Genomic DNA, 19973 nt, shown 5'->3' with positions numbered 1-19973 from the left:
AAATCAAGCTGATAGGATTGTTTAAAATTTGGATTGCCACCTAGCAATTTTCTTTATGTTGTTACTAAAAAAGTCAAGTTACTTGTCTTATACATTTCAGGAGATCAAAAGTAATGTATCAGGTAAGTTTAATTAAAGGCTCAATGATATTCTTTTTTATTTATTTTATACCTACATTGTACTTGATGTGTATGAGTGTAAATAAAGTAATACGTTCGTTGACAACCAAACCATGTAAAATTCCCATCTACCAAAAAAATAAAAGAAAAAGGAAAACAAAGAGGTGATTGTAGTATGGAATAACTACAAATATACATGCGGGAATCAGGAGAATATGTGACTGGTCATCTTCCATAAAAATTGAAAAGTCGGTTTGATATTCTAATTATCACTACGTAAACTGATTGGTCGTTGTATAAATTGTGTCATTACACATACACCAATCTGATTAAAATCAGATATTTCACCATGTGCTTTTAGACTTGTTTGGCGCAGTGTGTACACTACACGTGAACAAACAAATCTAACGCCAAATAGTGAATGATCTTATTTTAATCAGTTTTCAAATACATTTATCTATAATCACATGTGTAAAACTTTCAGAAACTGATAAAAAACAAGACCAATACCGTGTACTATGGCCCTGCGTCGCTATGTATCGTTTAACATACAGATCTAAAAATTGCTTACATGCTATAACTCAACATTATCAAACTAAGAACGAAATATAAAAATCAGCCCCTTCCATAGAAGTCAAATAAACTTTAAACAAACTTTTCTACTCAAGGTCTTTAGGACTGACGGGCGGAGACGATCGGTTACTACCTTCGCCGTTGGCGAATCAGGTAACATATCGACGAAACATTATGTGAATTATTCAACCGGGTATACAGATGAACAAAAATAAATCATAGGGTCAATGACAGTAGTCTCACAAGGAAACATTCGTATGTAATGTCATAACACATAATCCAGAAACGAAGAACAGAAACGAGTTTATTTAATAGTGAGATGTGTAAAAAGAATGATTCGGCAGTCTAAATTAGTATTTGTTTTCTCATTCGTTTTTATTGATCCTGTTGAAAGGTTAACACATGATTTTTATAGTATAAAATCTTAGGTTCTACATTTGACAAAACAAGAGGCTCCAATAGTTGTATGTTTTTCGAATTTGGAACGTATTGTTTAATCAACACTGTGAATATTTATTTCATTGTTTTTGTATACAACAGAATTTTTTTCTATAATTTGCAACCACGTATAATGCAAGCCGTAGGTTTAATACCATCAAGGATAAAAGGGTTTAAAAATGTAATTCACATTTTTAACTTTTATTTCTTGGCAAACTTTTTGGTTTAATTCTAATTTTTAATTTTTGTTTTGCTATGATTCCTCTCGGCCATGCGAAGTATTGCCATCATTTGTCATCCTTCGACGTCGTCGTTTGCCATTGTAAACGTTTTCAAAAGTCTTTTCTTCTGAAACTTGATTCAACTTCAACCAAACTGGGACTGAATTATCCTAGTGTACCGTGTAATGATGTTTGATAAAGTATGTGTTTTTTTTCGTTTCTGCCAATTAACCAAGTTAAGCATATATCTATGCTAAAATTAAAGCATCAGGGTAAAATGCAAGTAATTGTCTAATATTTTAAAAACATACTAGTTATGTAAAATCTGATGGGACAAAATTGCCTAGAAAGTCAAAATCTACCTACTTTCTCTTCCACCAAAATTGTCATACTAATCCTTTTAGGGGTTTTTTCCCTTCAATGACGATTTTTTCCCATGTTTTGTATTTTGGCAATTACCTTGTTAGATCTTTAGTAGATAGAGAGAAAATAAAACAATTCACATGACCGAAACTATTTACATGTAGTAATCTTCATGAAGGAGTTTTAGACCTTGAATTACAAGTTTTACATTATTTTAAAACTGTATACATGCAAGTATACCTTTAGAAACTGTGAATAAGAAAAATAATTAGCAGGATAAGATCTACAAATAAGTCAACAAAACAAAATATGTAATGCATGTTTTTTTCTTTAGATGACGATTTTAATCCTTATTTTGTGTTTTGGCAAAGCAAGATCTACAAATAAATCATTATGACCGGAATTGTCAATCGACTTTCTACAAGAGTTAATGCCTAAAAAAGTGATAAACAAATACGACTTATCACCGAACTACTATAATTGACACGGTTGGTTAGCCTACTTCTCCGGTCCTTGTTTTTATAGTATCAAAAATATAAGTGTCGTGTAATCAATATAAGTTCGAATTTATCAATTGATTTATCTACTTATTTATTTCATTTAGTTTGTTATAATTATTGTATTGAGAACTAAACAAAAGCATTTTTCTTTCTATATACAAGGGAACTTTCAAAGGAGCCGTTGACTGACAATGTCGTCCACGTATGAAATTATGTAAATGCTTGAAAAAAAATCTCAAAATTGATGGCGTCATGTGTTTAAATAGTTATTGACCAATCAAATCGGTATAGGTTAGTTATACTGCAGAGCTCAGTGACTCTTTGACCTAAACTCTTGACTTCGTTCGGGTCAAGTATGGTCACCGACATGTAAGCTGTGAAGTTTAACTAACTTATACAGACTTGATTGTTCAATAATTTTTACCTATTTTCCTTAAATGATGAATTTTCACCCTTGATATGTTTTATCAAATTAAAATAGACAATGAAAAACTATTTACAAAAAACAAAATAAATGCCCAACAATATATAAGAGCTACATATAAATCAAATAAGGGAATTGTCAGTCGACTCCTTAAAGGAGTTATTGCCTTTGAAAGACATTTTACACTGATGTTGTTTGTTATTGGCTATTATCTCAGAAACTATAACACGTATAGATAGAACAAAAACTGTTATAATAAAAAAAGTTATTAGCAAGATTAGATCTTTAAGTAAATCAACACAAACGAAATCGTATAACTTTTCTCCTTCTATAATATGTTGCCTTAACTAACTGTTATAAATCTTTTTACAGTTTTGGGTATTATTTTCAACCGATTGCAATAAAGGTGAAACAAATAATTCAAATGGTATATTTTTGCCAATTGAGCGTAAGACTTTAATGAGCCTTTAGTTATTTTTGGGAATACACGTTTTTATCTGTCTTTTCAGGCCAAAGACAAGTCAATGATAAAAGTAACACTCTCTCCAGTCACACCTCCTGAAGGTTAGTCGATTATAATGTTAGAAAAGTTTAGTTCGCTACAAAACAGTATAAATATATATATAAAGATTAATACATTTGCATCTTTTAATAGTCCATAACGAGACCAATCATCGTTTTTAAACAAAGTCACCGCTTAAATCAATAGAAGGATTTTAACAATGATATTTGACCGTGAGGACTCAAATTGATGTGCAAAATAATATTGAATATATGTTGTTTAATATTTTGAAATTGCATATAGAAAGCAGCAGTTCTTACTGTTTATTGTAATCACTAATGTTGAGACTTGCAATAACACATATTGTCAGACCACAAATTCAAAACCCCTATATAAGCAACCAATTTCTTCAATTTTCACAGCTTTCTAAATATTTTTCATAGAAACCAACTATTACCTGAATTGTACATATATCACCTTTATATGTGACAATTTTCAACCAACGTATTAAGTCTTGTAGTGAAACAGAATTGTTGGGAAGTCAACTACTTCTAAAAATAACCCCTAATTTTCTGGAAATCTTAAATACGTATATTAAGGAGCGCATTAATCCTCAATTTTAATGCAAAGTCACAAATAATTTTTGCTAAAAATGGTATAAATAGTTTATGCGACTGTCATACAAGTGAGAGGTATAGCTAGCTATAAAACCAGGTTTTCCGTAATAAACCTTAGCCAACAAAGTATGATATCTATAATACTTGAGATAAAACTATATAAACGAATTTGTCGATTTTCAGGAAAACTCATGTCTCAAACTTAAAGAAATATAGTTGATTGTACTGGTTGTTTTCGCATTTACATATATACTCTTACCGGCATTAACTTTCTTTGGGATTATTTCCAATGCGTTTTGTTTACCTCGCAACCGTTACAAGTAATATTCCGGATTTCCATGACGTCACAAATATTTTTACCGAATTCTTTATTCTAATATGATGCTCTTCAAAGGCTTTGAGTACACAAACGTGGTGATATAAGAATATATTGTACGTCAAGTGATCGACAATGTTATGATTTGATTCGGCTGTTCCATATACTCCCACGTCGTAATCTTTTAATGAATAAGTTACCCGAGATCATGAGGTGTAAATGACGTCATTTGTTTAATTTGAATCACTCCCACTATGTTTGGTTAGAGGTGTGAAATAAAAAAAAAAAAAAAACACAGGTACATTTAGAAATAAATAGAAAAGAGTAAAACACCGAAAGTGTCAGTCCAGAAGATTGGACACCAAGAAACAAAAAAATCAAATAACAAGAACAACAAACAACGAGGACAATTTTGCAATGGAAACCAAAGGTATACGAAACAAGAAAACAATAAAACTAGGATAAACTATTGTATCCTGAAAGGGGCAACTAATTCCTGCTCCTGGTAAGAACCTCGACGTTATTCTCGTAAAGGTTATTTTCGGGAAATGGGAAAGAAATTTGTGATAAAGGTAAAAGGTTTGTTGTCATTCGGGACACACACAAACCATAACGATCTATGATCAGTTCGTGATACGACCATATTACTTACAAGGGGATTAACTCAATAGTGAAATAAAATCTCCTGGTTGAGTCAGAAGTTTGGCTCTGTCGATAAAAACTATGCAATGACAACAAGCATGAGGAGATAATCCCTCGATAAGAAGGTGCTGTGAAAATACTGCTACATAGGAACAGGAGGTTGATTCTGTATTGCTTTCAATCTATGAAGGAAGTAACTCGTCATTTACAAGGGTACTCTGAAGAAGAGCTTGCCTTGCAATTTCAAATAGAGATGTGACCTTGTCTTTTGACCTTTAAAATCCTTAGAATTCTACCCCTCTCTATATTGAATGGGTACATGAGGTATGGTAAGAATGGTTGAGTAACGCAAGCTATTCAGTGTCAACAAGTGTTTTGTAACAAACGGACAGACAGTCCCGTTAGAATATCCCCTTCACAACTTCGTTGCGCGAGCATAATAAAATAAAAACACATACAAAACATCCCAAAAAATTAGTTAATCGTTATTGACAGGCGATGCAGTCTGCCATCGAAGACTTGTGCATCATAAAATTCTGATGTGCATTGATCGAAGTAATTTTTACTTGAAGGTTTATAGAATCAGTGTAAATAGACGTATTAATATATGTGAAAAGTATTAAATGAGAGAGACGGAAAATTTTCTTTTTCAAAATAGTAATGGATATTTGATGTTATATTATACATGAATAATTTTTTTTATCCTCAAATGGTACATTTTCCCTTTGATCTTACTGCCTAATGTTTTTTCTATATCATGGATCGGACCTGATATTCGAAAATATTAGGCAATGATCTCGAAAATATAAGTGCGTCAACGTCATGTATTCATTTCTGTCCACCTCGATTTATCAATGAAATGCACGCGACTTCATTCGTACAACCGAACAACTGCCGCAACGTTTAGTACATGTAAGCATATTTTACTGACTACATTTGTATTTCATTTTATGGTCATATTCTTAACTAAAAAATAATAGATAAAGTTAGTATCAGAAACAAAAATGCCAATATTCTATATATGTTTGACACGACCCTTTCATTTCATCTGTATACTGTATGTACAATGACGTATTATTAGTCGGTGTCGAGAGTAATTGAACATGTCTTGTACTAAGACACAAGTCATAACTACACTTCAATAACAACAAACAAAATAATGCATTTAATCACGTGTACAACTACAGAAAAAACCGCTATGAACTACTATCAAAACCGCTAGTCTTAGACAACCTTTTCCCGCTATTTTCTGAAACGCGGAAAAAATAAATTATGTGAATGAACAATATTTGAAGATCTGGAAAATTAATAGGGTTCTTAATTTAATATCGTCTCATTACTGTTTCATATTCAAAACCTCGACAAAAGCGATATAGTATTTTGATTATGTTAAATATCTTCTTAATTTCCTATATTTAAAAGATAAAAAACTACTATTATAATTAATTACTTGTTATATTTCAGACAAATATGCAGACATCGAACTTCACCTTGCAGATACCAAGGGAGAGCCCTGTACACCGAAATTGTATGACAAGTCATTCAAGTTTTATGTGGACCAATACAATTTACAAAATCGTTTACCAGCAGGTATTTTTGAGTCTGTGTCATTGCAAATAAAATATTAGACTTTGCTATAATTGTTTACATGTTCAATCATTTAATGTTAAAACATGCGCATTTTACTTTTTTTCTTGAGAAGTATTGTGTTTTTTTGTCGTTTAATTGTCTCGTGTGCAACGAAAGTCACAGAATTCGAGACATAGTGATGCTATTCCAGCGGCGACGTAAAATGTTTGTATATAGCTTTATATTTTAGAAGGTAGAAAATCTAGATCATTTATACTCATATAGATGTTTTATGTTACGAAGTTTCCGTCTGTCATATGTACATTGTCCTTGATATCATTTTAATGGTACGGCGACTTTTTGTCAATAAACTCTTTACTACTTATGAGTAATGGAATAATTATATTTGGTATTTAGGAGCCTTACAAGGTCTACATGTAGGTCAGGCTTGACCTCGACTTCATTTTATAAAACAGTGATGAAGGTAAAAGTTTGATGATGAGATACTTTCTTAGATACTATTATCAAAAGGTCAACTATATTCGATGTATGGAATGATATCGATTGTATGGTAAACATGTCTGGCTGGCAGGTTTCATCTGACCTTAGCTTTATTTTCATGGTCCATTGGTCAATGTTCCTAATTAAGTCTTTTTCTCGGATACTATAGGCAATAGGTCAACTTTATTTGGAATATGGAATGATTGTAAGGCGTACATGTCTGTCCGGCATAGTTCATCTGTTCTTGACCTCATTTACATGCATCTTTGATAATGTTAACTTTATGTGATATTTGTAGTAAAACCATTAGCTTTTATCTTAATCAACATGAAATCAACCATGATCAGTAAATCAGGGGAGATATTTCAGCATGTACACTCTTGTTTATCTTAATGATGACTTATAAGTTATCTGCATGAAAGGGATAGAAACTAATTGGTTCAATAACTTGCAGCTTGTCATTAAAAAAAAGTGTCTGAAGACATATAAAAATATTAAAACACAAATAAAAAAAAAATCGAAATACGCAAAAGTGTTGAAAAGTTTTTTTTTCTAACTATCAATATAAAAAAACAACAGATTTTAACTAATTTTAAAATGAACATACTAATGAATTATATTTCAGATATTATTTTCAAAAAAGATATGAAAGAGGTGGAAAGAGTATCAGTTTTCAATCTGCTGAATATTGACAAGGCAACGACCATTGCGTGTGAAACGGTATGAAACAAACAGTTATTAAAAGAACACTCATCTATATAATTATATAGTATTCTGTAGTAGAGAATTGATAAGAAGTAGTGGATTCGTAAACGATAATCAACAAGCGACTTTACTCGCAAGTTGATTATCGTTTACGAATCCACTACTTCTTATCAATTCTCTAGCTTAACCCATTTCTAGTAAAAAGACTGTCTGTTTTATGTTTTGACAATGAATCAACGGAATTTCATAAAATGATTTCGTATTTTGTCTTTTTTATTCTATAATAGCTGGAAATGATTATATCCACACGGTGCACGTCTATATTTAAGTTAACATAAGTTTGATATAACTTAAATGGGTTGTTAGCTCGCCTTTTTATTACCAGATTTAATACTTGTATATTTATATTTCATTTAATGTTTTATCATTACAAAGTATTTAAATTATATAGATTTTGGTATTTATGATTTATTCAAAAATATACAGAATTTTTTAATCTTTTTTTGAATAGTTAAAAAAATCTAATTACCAAAATTTATATACTTTATATTTACATATATATAGTATTTAGCAATCTATGATTCTTTACAGCTGATTAAGGATTACCTGTAATTTAACCGTATTAAGTCAAATACATGTAGTTAGCGTAGTTGCCATAATACTACAATTTTATGATGCTCCAGTAAATGATTCTTTCCGAAATAAATAAAATAATTGCTGAAGGTCTTTTTTGAAAATTATACATGTATTTTGTTTAAACTGTTTCCCTTTCATTAAGTTTAGATTATTTTAACGTAATTACATTTGGCATCCATCGTAAACCAGTCAATAAACTAGAATTTTCTGTGGTACGCATTCTGAATCTCCAGCAAAATAGCATGTGCTGCAGATGTACAATGTATAATTATGTCAATTTTTTACTATTACATTGAATCTGTTCATAGCCGTGATCGTCTAGTCGTTGGTACCAAAAGACACAACTGTGATATTAGCAGTGCTAAGTTCAAACCTTGTACCCGAATTGAATTTTTCATTGCAATTTTTTTCTCGACAAAAATATTGTTTTAATCTTAGAGGTATTATATACTTCATATTCGTTTTAAGGCGATGATTTTGTTTCTGGTTTTACAGTCAAGGAAGTAGTTTTACGGTCGTAGCTTATATATCACACAAAGAAGAAAATATTGATAGTTCGATATCATTATAAGACTAAAACCTTAAGTAAGCATTTGCTATGATGAAAAGGAAAAGTCCTTGTACGTTAAAAGTGACATGTGTAATTGGCATATGGTTGTTTATTTTATCAAGGAACTGTACTAATATATACAATTCCTCGATTCTCTAGTGTTTAGAACTAGTGTGTAATAGCCACAATCGTATAAAGACCCATCGATTCATTATAACGATGTTGAAAATCGATCAATGTTCAAACCTGACATCGTGAATAAACTCTTTTTTTAAGATATTTCCATCCTATACTCAAGAACGTTCAAATGTAGAACATAATCTTCCTTAAAAAATAACGCATACAACAATTTACATAAATTTGAAAAGAACATGAACAAATCCAGACATAGTATATATATTTTATTAGATAACAAAAGCGAATTATCTCTGAGATAGAAATACAGTTTATTGACATGTATTGACAGTTGTGCGCTTTAAGAGTGTTATTTAAATATTGATTTATGTCAGCACTCGTGGTATAGTGGTATCATGCATAGACTGAAGACTCTACTGATTATGAAGAGATTACGCGCGAGTTCGAACCCTTCATATGCCTCTCGTTTTTGAAAAGATAAAAAGACGTAAGTTAAAAGTTTAAAGTTATAAAATAAGTTATCTGAAGTTATCGAAGTGGTCAGTGGATTCTTGAAAAATAATCTACCGTAAGAACAATAGACTGACGTCAGAGAAATGGGTTAATAATCAATAACTTGATCCTGTGACCAACATATTTTACAATACGTAAAGACGAGGTTTTAAGCATATGGCAAAAATTAAAAAAATTAAAAAAACAATGCATGAACATTAACAAAACATTTACATAATTATGTTTTTCTGTCTTCTGTCTATCATTTTTATATGCAGACATCTGAAATAGGGTAAACTCCCATCATAATATTTTGGTTGTTTTCTTTCCAGGTTGACCTCCAAGCATCCCCTCCAGAACTGTAAGCATAACTTTTAGTTGTAATGTACATGTATATTATTTTAATACAAACTACTTTTTTTTTATTTAGTAGTCAATGAAAACGCACAACCTTGTGCATTATGACTGATTTTGTTGGAAAATATGATTTTTGCATAAAACTATTTTGTAATATTAAAACCAATTTGAAACATTTAACATGTTTCAATTTGAAATAGGATTTATATGGTTCTTTCATTGTTATGATTCATTTGGATACAGTACTGCTCAGTGTACAATGCACAGTAACAGCCTTAGCTAGGTCGTTGTTATAACAATGAAATTCAAATCATCTATGCACGCCAAACCAAAACACAGCTAGTATACGGATGTAAATTACAATTTTTCTTACTTTTGCACAAACATGCTATAAAATACAATCAATAACTGACCTCCTATAATGAAAGGTTTTCACGGTTATATTTTTTATGTAAATTAACCATTAGTAAACATGTATTTTTGTTCTTTTTAAGTCACAAATAAAAGATTTATATTTGAATTCGAAAACAAAGATACCCGATTATCCGACTGTAATAAAAACAATATACATTATGAATCTTCTATTTTAAAGGGCGCTGCCTATTTATGTATGTTTATAATAAATACTTTAAATATTTCATCATTTTGTGTCTTTAAAATAACCTTAAAACACAAACATGAAGTATTTTATTAATTAAACATAGATACCTTTAAAAATTGTTTCAACCATCCCATAACTATGAAATAGAGGCCCTAAAGAGTCTGTGTCGCTCACTTGCATCTTCAACAATGGCTACTTTATTGTAAAAATCATCACGAAAGGGCAATAACTTCAATAAGGAGTCGACTGACGATTTCGATCATTTGCCTTATTTGTCGATCTTGTCCTGCTGATCATTTTTTCCTTTTAAAGTTTCTATCTATCTATTATATTTTTTTAATGATAAAAGGCGAAAACGCAAAAAAAATAGTTAAAATCGTCATTAAAGAGCAATAACTCCAATAATGAGTCGTCGGACTATTTCAGCCAATTAAATTATTTGTAGATCTTGTATTGCTAATCATATTTCCTAATAAAAGTTTCTTTGTAACTATCATAATTTTCAAAATAATAGACAAAAATGAAAATAATTGATCAATTTGATATTTAAGGGCAATATAACTTCTATAAGAATTAGTCTGACAGTTTTGACGTAAATGGACAGCAGGTAGACCTAAACATTCTGAACAATTCTGACCCTGTCAGATTTTCTCTATTCATAGCGGTTTTCAAGATAATAGACAAAACTTGCAGTCTACCAATAATTTCCATTTTTAGCCCTTTCGGCCATCTTGGTTGGCAGGCGGGGTCATCGGACACATTTTTTTAACAGTATATCCCAATAATGATTGTTGCATAGTTACGTAAAATTTGGCCCAGTAGTTTCCGAGGAGAATATGTTTGTAAGATATTAAGTAAAACGCAATTTAAAAAAAAATCATCATTAAAGGGCAATAATTCCAATAAGGAGTCATCTGACGATTTCGGCCATTTGTACATCTTGTCTTGCTGATCATTTATTCTGATAAAGTTTCTCTCTATCTTTTACAGTTTCCATAATAACAAGCAAAAATGAAAAAAAAAGGTAAAATTTGACATTTAAGTGCAATAACTCCTATAAAAAGTCGTCTGACAATTTTGACTTAGATAGACAGCAGGTAGATCTCAACATTCTATTCATAGCGGTATTCAAGATAATAGACACAACTTGCAGTTTACCCCTATTTAAATCACATACCCCAATAATGATTGTGGCCAAGTTTGATTAAATTTGGCTCAGTAGTTTTAGAAGAGAAGATTTTTGTAAAAGTCAACGACGTCGGACGCCAAGTGATGAGAAAAGCTCACTTGGCCTTTCGGCTAGGTTATCTAAAAAGCAACAAGAAGCCATATTAGACAAAGACGAATTACTACGGTTTAATTTTTGTTATGCAATTCTTATTCACAGCATTTATATTTCCATTAATTTATAATTTTGCAGCTGCACTTAAATTTAAGTCAAATGCCGTGAATTTTAGTATTATTAGGTGTAAAAGGGAAAACAAAACTGTGGTCAGTAATTTGTATTATTCGATAAGATTCTTTATTCAAACAAAAGACAGAATGGATATATATATCCACTCAACTGTGAAACATTCATCATATAATGGTCGTAAACAACGACCATAAGATTGCACACGTGAAGATATCGGGCTACTGTGTTGATGAGTCACTTCACCCTTACTTACATTTTATATTTTTTACCAGGACATTCTCGGATCTTAGAACATTTGGCAACGGTAAAGGGTTTTTGTGTGACCAAGAGGAAAAGTTTCAAGAGAAAAGAAAACTGTACATTCATACTGCTTTACAAAAACTACTTAATACAGCATTAAAGGGGGATGATGTAAGCATGTCCTTTTACTCTGAATTATATGTTTTCTTCCATCTGCAATCTTTTTGTTTAATGTACGTTAACGTATTTGAATGTTAGTATGAACTTCGGCTAAATGTTTATAGATTTTGCTTCAAAAAACTTTCAAATAGAAATATTTTCGTATTATTCGTATACCAATAGTTAAAACATGTTCTCGACATTTTGAAACATGTGGAGCATTCCATGTATTTATAACATACAAAATTATTAAGAATTAAGATGAACTAGTTTTATTATGAACGAGAAAAGGAAGAACAATCGTTTTGTCAATACAAAATTGTAAAATGATTAACCTCAAAGTTATTGTTTTAATGAATGAATAAATAGAAACAGAAAAATATATCGCTGAAAAAAAGCATGATAACTTATCTTAATACATAAGTTTATCGTTTATCTCAAAGGTTCCACATATAGCCCTGATGGGTTCAGGGGGAGGATACAGAGCTATGGTAGCCATGTCCGGAATAATGAATGCCCTTTACACTACAAAAATTCTTGAGTGCATTTTGTACACTGCTGTGTTGTCTGGCTCTTCATGGTAAGACGTTTATCTCTAGATTGATCAACAAGAGAAATATGTGTGTTATAACAGGCAAAGCATAATACGCAAACTGTTTTTTAAAAGTAAAGATTTCTAAATCATGCATTTATAATATGTGTAAGAAAGTCATGTAAGGGCAATACCTTCCTATATTTACAGTAGGTGTTCAATTCATACAAATGCCGATCTTAAATTGGCTGAAAGACGATCATTGGATTCCGTCATATGCTTTCATTTCGTTTGAAAGCAACTCATGCCATATCAAAGCAACCAAAGATTATAGAATTATTAGCTCATTAATTAATCAACATTATTTTTTTGAATTGTTTGTGCTCTTCGTGCAAACTATTATGTTTTGAAAAATATCTCAAATTTTATTCATTCGAAGAAAGTAGTTGACAATATATCAGGTAAACATTGATAATTGAGTAATCAAATGTGACTTACCGAATAAGACTTATCACCCAATTTGTACTTATCTGTGCAACACGACGGGTGCCACATGTGTAGCATCTTGGGTCAACCCGGGTTTTTGTTGAGTACGTGTTGATCAGTCTTAAGTGTTTTGGGGTGTTTTGTAGACTGTGTAGACTGTTTGTCTTTTTGGAGTATAATGGTATGACGTCGTCGCATCGTCGTCGGCGTCGTTGTCGTCGTCAGAAGACATTTAGTTTCCAGACAATAACTTGAGTATAAGTGTATGGATCTCTATGAAATTATACCACAAAATAAAGGTTGGGATTGATTTTGGGGGTTATTGTTATAGCTGTTTAGGAATGAGGGGGCAAAAAGAAGCAAAAAAAAAGCATTGATCTTGTTTCAGGACAATAACTTGTATATAATTGTAGGGATCCCTATGAAATTGTACCACAAGGTTCCATACCTCAAAGGAAGGTTGGGATTCCTTTTGGGGCTATGGCCCATACCGTTTAGGAATTTGGGCAAAAAAAGGGCAAAAAAAACTAGGACTTTCTGGTTTCAGGACAATAAATTGAGTATAAGTCTATGGATCTCTAAGAAATTGTACCACAAGTTTCCATATCAAAAAGGAATGTTGGGATTGATTTTGGGGTTTGTGGCCTTAACCGTTGAGGAAAAAAGGTCCAAAAACAATACTTTTCTAATGCTTAGTATAAATTGCTTATTTCTTGACCACTTACAATGGGGTTTTATTCAAAGTATTGAATTCTTCGGGTTCTTTAATATGCCGAATCTAACCGTGTATTTAGATTTTATATTATGTGCCCCGTATCTAAATTGGTCCACATTCAGGTCCAAAGGGTCCAAATTAACTTCACGTAGGTTCTTAAAAGGCCCATATGGCCCTAAAATTCCGCGAAACTTAACTCATGTAATAGAGATAAAACATTTGATGAAAAAACATGTAAAAATATCTGACAACAACAAAAGTAAGTTTGTTTGCTTTTCAGTATAAATTAACTTTAAGAATGCTGTGCATATTTTGTTTGATGAAGCGAACCCCTTTGAAAACTTAGCTAATATTTTCCATTAATAAATAAATTCATTGAATTATTGGTGTACTTGGATATGCATAATCTAGCCGTGTATTTAGATTTTGGATATTGGACCATAATAGGTAAAAGTCCAATTTCAAATTATTCAGTTCTTTGACCATATTCAATCTGTGTCAGAAACCTATGCTGTGTCAAATATTTAATCACAATCCAAATTCAGAGCTGTATCAAGCTTGAATGGAGTGTCCATATTAGGCCCAACTATTCAGGGTTCTACCTCTGTGGTCGTATCAAGCTGCGCCCTGTGGACCATTTTATTGTTTTTGCCATGGCATTTTCATTTCGTTTTCGAGTTGGAATATTTCTTTTGTATATTCCGCATCTCTTCTAAATATATAACAATAATTATTATTATACTTCATGTCAAAATGCCAGATTTTGATTTAGTTAATACGAGGGAGACAGTTTACTCTATCCCATGGCAAATACTCTATTATCCTTCACGGAGACGCTTGCTCAAGTGTGCGCTTTAATAAATACGGATGATTGCTATGAACAAGACGTCATAATTTATTACTTTGAATTTAAAATTTATTAGACAGTAATAACAGAACATTCAGTATAATAAATTAAATAATACATATCTGAGAGGGTGATAGAGCAGATTGTTACCCCTTGAAAAGACATTGTCAACCTTGACTTCGCCTCAGTTGACAATGTTTTCTCGGGGTAACAATCTGCTCTATCACCCTCTCAGCTATGTGTTATTTATATATTGTCTTTTGATATATGTTAAAATAATTGAAAGTGGATAAATATTTTACGAGCTATTTACCTTAAAATCAACATTATTCTTATATGCCAATTTTATCTATATGAGTATCATAATTGATTTCATATGGAATGATACTGATTTCATCTTACTAGACAAATTCTGCGGAAGTTTTGTGTTATAAGTTTACTTTCAGATTCAAATGTGAATAACATATATTTGTTTGTTTCGAAAATCTGTAAGAATAAGAATTGAATTTATGTTTATTTATATTTTTAAAACTAAATGAAAGCAAGTGACCATCACATTGTGAGCAAGAATTGCATAATGCATAATGTGATGGTCACTTGAACGTATTTCACATAAGTAAATAAACTCAATTCAATTATATTATTAACAACAAGGTAAGAGTTTGGGTCATGTGACAATCATACAACGATGATCATTTTTCCTGTTACAATTTCAGATTAATGTTTTTAAGATGGAACAAAATCCATTTAATTTGGAAAAGAGATGCGAAAGATACCAAAGGGACATTCAAACTCATGAGTCAAAAATAAACTGACAACGCAATGGCTAAAAGAGAAAAAGACCAACAGACAAACAGACAAACAACAGTACACCAAACACAACATATAAAAAAAAGACTGAGCAACACGAACCCAACCAAATAAGAAAACTAATAGTCTTGTTAGGTCAATAACTCGTAAAAAGAGTCAATTTTATTTCATGCTTGTATTTTCAAGCATTTTGTATTAATCGAGACTACATAAGTATTAATATAACGCATTGCTTGACTGATACGATGTGTCTGCATCTGTCGATTCACGAGTGACATGTTTTCCTGGTATTAACTTTTATGATACATGAGTCTGGATTCGTTTTACATGTGTTGCATATATAAAAAGGGACGCTTACTGTGTAGACGCATCCGGTTCCGCTAATGTTTTCATATTTATCTTGATCGGTATGTTTTGAAATGAATTTATGGAAATTTTAACATCGTAAAGTACTCATCATTTAAGAACATTACTCCTATGAGGGGTCAATTTATTGAATCAAGCAAATTTATATTTTTGTGGATCTTTTAAAGATGTTAATTGTTTGAAAGTTCAGGATATCTTTTATAATTTTGAGGTTAATTGGCAAAAACGACAAACTTGTTAATAAAGTTGCATTTTTGAGCAACAAGTCTTTTAAAGATTTGTCTGATAGTTTGGTGGAAATAGAAAGTAGACGTTTATTGGCTTTATGAAAATTTTTATGCATTTTAGATTTGTCTATTTATCATGGTTTCAAGATATAAGACAGTTATTTGCATTTGAGTCAAATGTTTAATTTTTAGCTTTGTTGGTTGGTTGACGGAAACAAAAACCCAAAATTTGTATAAGCCACTCTTAAATTATTCATTACTTTATTTTATGAAATAAAATAAGTGATATCTGGTTCAATATGTATATCTTTATTTCATAGGTTCATTGCGACGCTATATTCGCATCCTAAATGGCCAAACATTGATCCTAAGGATATTCAAGAACAAATGAAACATGATATATCTACAGACCCTAAAAGTATTTGGACGCTATTTTCGTATGTGCCGGATTGGGTGTTTGGTTTCTTTGAAAAGAAACTGGCAGGAAAAGCATGGAACTTTACAACGGATATATTTGCACCAATGTTGGGAAATGTACTTATACCAACAGTAAGAATAGTAATGATAATATGAAAAATTGTAATGATATCAATCGCTTGATATATCAAAACCAAATATATTTGTAATAAAATTTATCTACCACCTGTGAGTAAAAGACATTTTTTTCAGTGTTTTGCAACAAACAACGGGTAAAAAAATCGCAAAAAAAATTGCACTGAATGTGTACATGTAATACACAAATATATAAATGTAATTAGATTGAAATCAACTAAATTTCACCCGAATAAATAGATTTTTTATTAGATGATATTAAAACGTATCGTTGATTTTAACTACTGTAATGATTGAAGGACATTTTATCGATATTTACTGATGCATTATTATGATTTCTTCTTAAAATTATACTTGTATAATGTTTGCTATACATATACTGGTTTTTAATAATCAATTACTCTGATTAATTCCGATATTGTTAACAGTGTGCCCCATTTTAACTTTTTGGCTTTGGCAGAAATTGATATCACTTTGTATTTTTCTTCTTTCTCTTTCTTCTGCTTTTTTTTTAAGTGTACAATTGTGTGTGGAACTTATTATCTCAAACAGTGATTAACGTTTAATTATTAGCAAGATGATAAGGGAACAATACTATACCATGGAACAATTATTGATACTAACATTTTGCAGTTCAGTAATACACAGTACGACAGTAATATGTCAACCTTAACCTCTAGTAATAAAATAGACTTTTCTTCCTATTTATGGTATAGTAAATGTTGTAAGGACATGTCTAACCAGAATAAATATGTATGATATTCTATAATGGTAACAAAATTGATCACTAATTAGTTTCGTTTTTTTTTTAGAGGTTAAAGTGTAAATGGAGCGAACAGAAAGATAAATTGTCAGAGGGAACTGTTCCACTTCCATTATTGTCTGCTATTCATGCAAAAGACGAACAGAATGCGAATGAATTTCATGGTATGTAGACATAGTATTAATATCTGTATATTTATATAATATAAATACACAATGCATGCGGTACTTGTTGCCACGATACCACAGAAGCAGTAGCTCGAATCCCACTGAGGGAAGAATTAAAATTTGCTAACACAAAGCAGGACTCAAATGTTTGGCTAAATTTCAGACGAAGTAAATATAAACTGTATTAACTATTTGATAAAAAAAAATATGGATGTGAATGCATGGTAAGTAAAATTATCATTCTTCACAACACACAACAGCTCATCTGCAAAGTATACCATATACTTGCCACAATGCATCATGTACTATATTACCTCTTTAGGTAAAGCCGACGAGAAAATGCGTTTATCGTCTTACAAAAGCTATAAGTTATACCCTAGTTGGCCGTGTGGTATAGGGCGCTAGACACAGTGTAGGTGGGACAAGGTTCGAATCTCGCAGATGGAGGAAAAAAAGCTACTGCAAATTGGCAGGTCTAACATTGTTCGACTAAATTTCAGACGAAGTATAAATAAACTGTACTTCCTTTATGATAGAATAATATTGATGTGATTGCATCGTATGTAAAATTATCATCTTTTACAACAGTCAAAAACAGCTGATCTGTAAGGTATCCCATATACTTGCCACATTACATCATGTACTGTATTACCACCTTAGATAAAGCCGAAGAGACAAAAGGTACTAATCGACTAACGAAAGCTATATTTTATATAGCATAGTTGGCCGAGTTGTCTAGTGTGCTAGCCACAGTGCAGGCGGTGTTTCCACGATGTCATAGAAGCAAGAATTCGTATCCCGCAGAGGGAAAAACAACAAAAAAATGCTAATACAAATTTGTCGGTCTAACATTGTTGGAACTTGATTTTAGACGAAATATATATAAATTGTGGTGTAAGTCCTGTATAACTTTTGGAAAAAGTCTCTTTTGAAGTTGTCACATATTTGGAGGTATATATATGTATATGCTTTTTCGATTAGGTGTAATTATATTTAACAATTATATAAAGAGATTAATGCATAATAAATCAAAGAATGGACGCACTTTTTGATAGGATATTGTTGGCTTTACAGTGCAGTTCGTGGCGGAGGGGGCATTAAGTGTTACCCTTGTCCGTCCGTACGTACGTCCCCAAAATAGTGTCCGTTCTCTAACTTTAGTTTGCCCCAACTAAATGTTATGAAATTTATACACAATGCCTATTACCACAAAACACAGATCAAGTTCAAATTTGGGTGGCGTAACTTTTATTGTTCTTGAGTTATACCCCTTTATAACGGTATATGTAAGCGGGGGCATCATCTGTGTCCCATGGACATATTCTCCATTTATTGTTATAAAGAATCGTATGGTAGATCATCTATATTTGAAATTCTGTGGAATTAGCAAAGGATTGTCAAGCTTGACACCTAAATCAGGCTCCATTGAATGAGAAGCAAATTTCACATTTGGTGTTAATTATTTAAATGACGTGATTCTTGAAATAATTTAATCAACGTTGTTAGCTCTTGTGAACATGTACTTATAGAACTTTTATTTTTCTTTTTTGCGTAGATATTTATTCTTTTTTTTCTGAGACCATGTATTGTTTTTGTGGCATCGTTACCATTACTTCAATAGTATTAGATGATTAATAATTGCATAAAGATAAGGTATCAGACAAAGTCTGTTTTTTACAGCAATATTTGCATATTTGATTTTCATATCGGAAAAAAAACCACTCGTATGTTAGATATTCTTTCATATGGTGCTAAATGCGAGTATTCCTGAACAGTTTTGGTGGCAAAGATTGCATTCATGCAATCAAAAACCTTATGTGTCTGCCTAGATAGGTATCAATTTTCAATACTAAAAAAAATAGTCCAATAAGCACAGCATTGTATACATCATGTCAATGTATATTTCAAGAAATCTATCAATAACATGTTAACTCAGATATTCAAGTTACAAAATGATGTTTGTGGTTATAACCATATTTGTCAAGAATATTACATTAATTGTGGATGGTCTGTTGTACAATGCTTATTAACATTTTTATTTTATATGATTATAGTCTCTTAAAGCTCATACAATTCAACACAATGTATATTTCAAAAAATCTATCAATAAAATGTTAACTCAGATATTCATGTTACAAAATGATGTTTGTGGTTATAACCATATTTGTCAAGATTATTGCATTAATTGTTCATTTTCAACCAGAATGGGTAGAGTTTTCTCCATATGAAGTAAGCATTCCAAAATATGGAGTGGCAATTGAAATGAAAAATTTTGGAAGCAAATTCGACAAAGGACTACTTACACAACAAATCGATGAAATCCCCCTTTTCGAGATAATGGGTGAGTAAGGATCATAAGACCAAAATCAAATTGTTATTCGTAACATATGTGTTCACACGAGACCGTTCTTTCATATCATAAATTCTCAATACA

General features: G+C 31.3%; 2 protein-coding genes across 5 annotated transcripts in view; both read left to right on the top strand.

The window, feature by feature from the left end:
* Positions 1-19973, top strand: part of LOC127737850 (cytosolic phospholipase A2-like) — a 136755-nt gene that overhangs the window by 8886 nt on the left and 107896 nt on the right. The window lies entirely within an intron of this gene.
* LOC127737848 (cytosolic phospholipase A2-like) overlaps positions 1-19973 on the top strand; it is a 36530-nt gene that overhangs the window by 7160 nt on the left and 9397 nt on the right. For 2 of the 3 annotated variants that reach the window (XM_052248791.1, XM_052248792.1), the window contains exons 3-12: positions 101-122; positions 3148-3202; positions 6180-6305; positions 7411-7505; positions 9636-9664; positions 11948-12086; positions 12518-12654; positions 16378-16606; positions 17422-17536; positions 19743-19880. In XM_052248791.1, the coding sequence (XP_052104751.1) occupies positions 101-122; positions 3148-3202; positions 6180-6305; positions 7411-7505; positions 9636-9664; positions 11948-12086; positions 12518-12654; positions 16378-16606; positions 17422-17536; positions 19743-19880 (1085 nt within the window). The remainder of the gene's footprint in view (positions 1-100; positions 123-3147; positions 3203-6179; positions 6306-7410; positions 7506-9635; positions 9665-11947; positions 12087-12517; positions 12655-16377; positions 16607-17421; positions 17537-19742; positions 19881-19973) is intronic. The other variant, XM_052248793.1, reaches the window with a different exon arrangement.

Source organism: Mytilus californianus, unplaced genomic scaffold, assembly GCF_021869535.1.
Source record: "Mytilus californianus isolate M0D057914Y unplaced genomic scaffold, xbMytCali1.0.p SCAF_4, whole genome shotgun sequence".
Lineage (NCBI taxonomy): Eukaryota > Metazoa > Mollusca > Bivalvia > Mytilida > Mytilidae > Mytilus > Mytilus californianus.
Note: the sequence above shows the minus strand (reverse complement) of the source record. Positions and strands in the feature narration are given on the sequence as shown.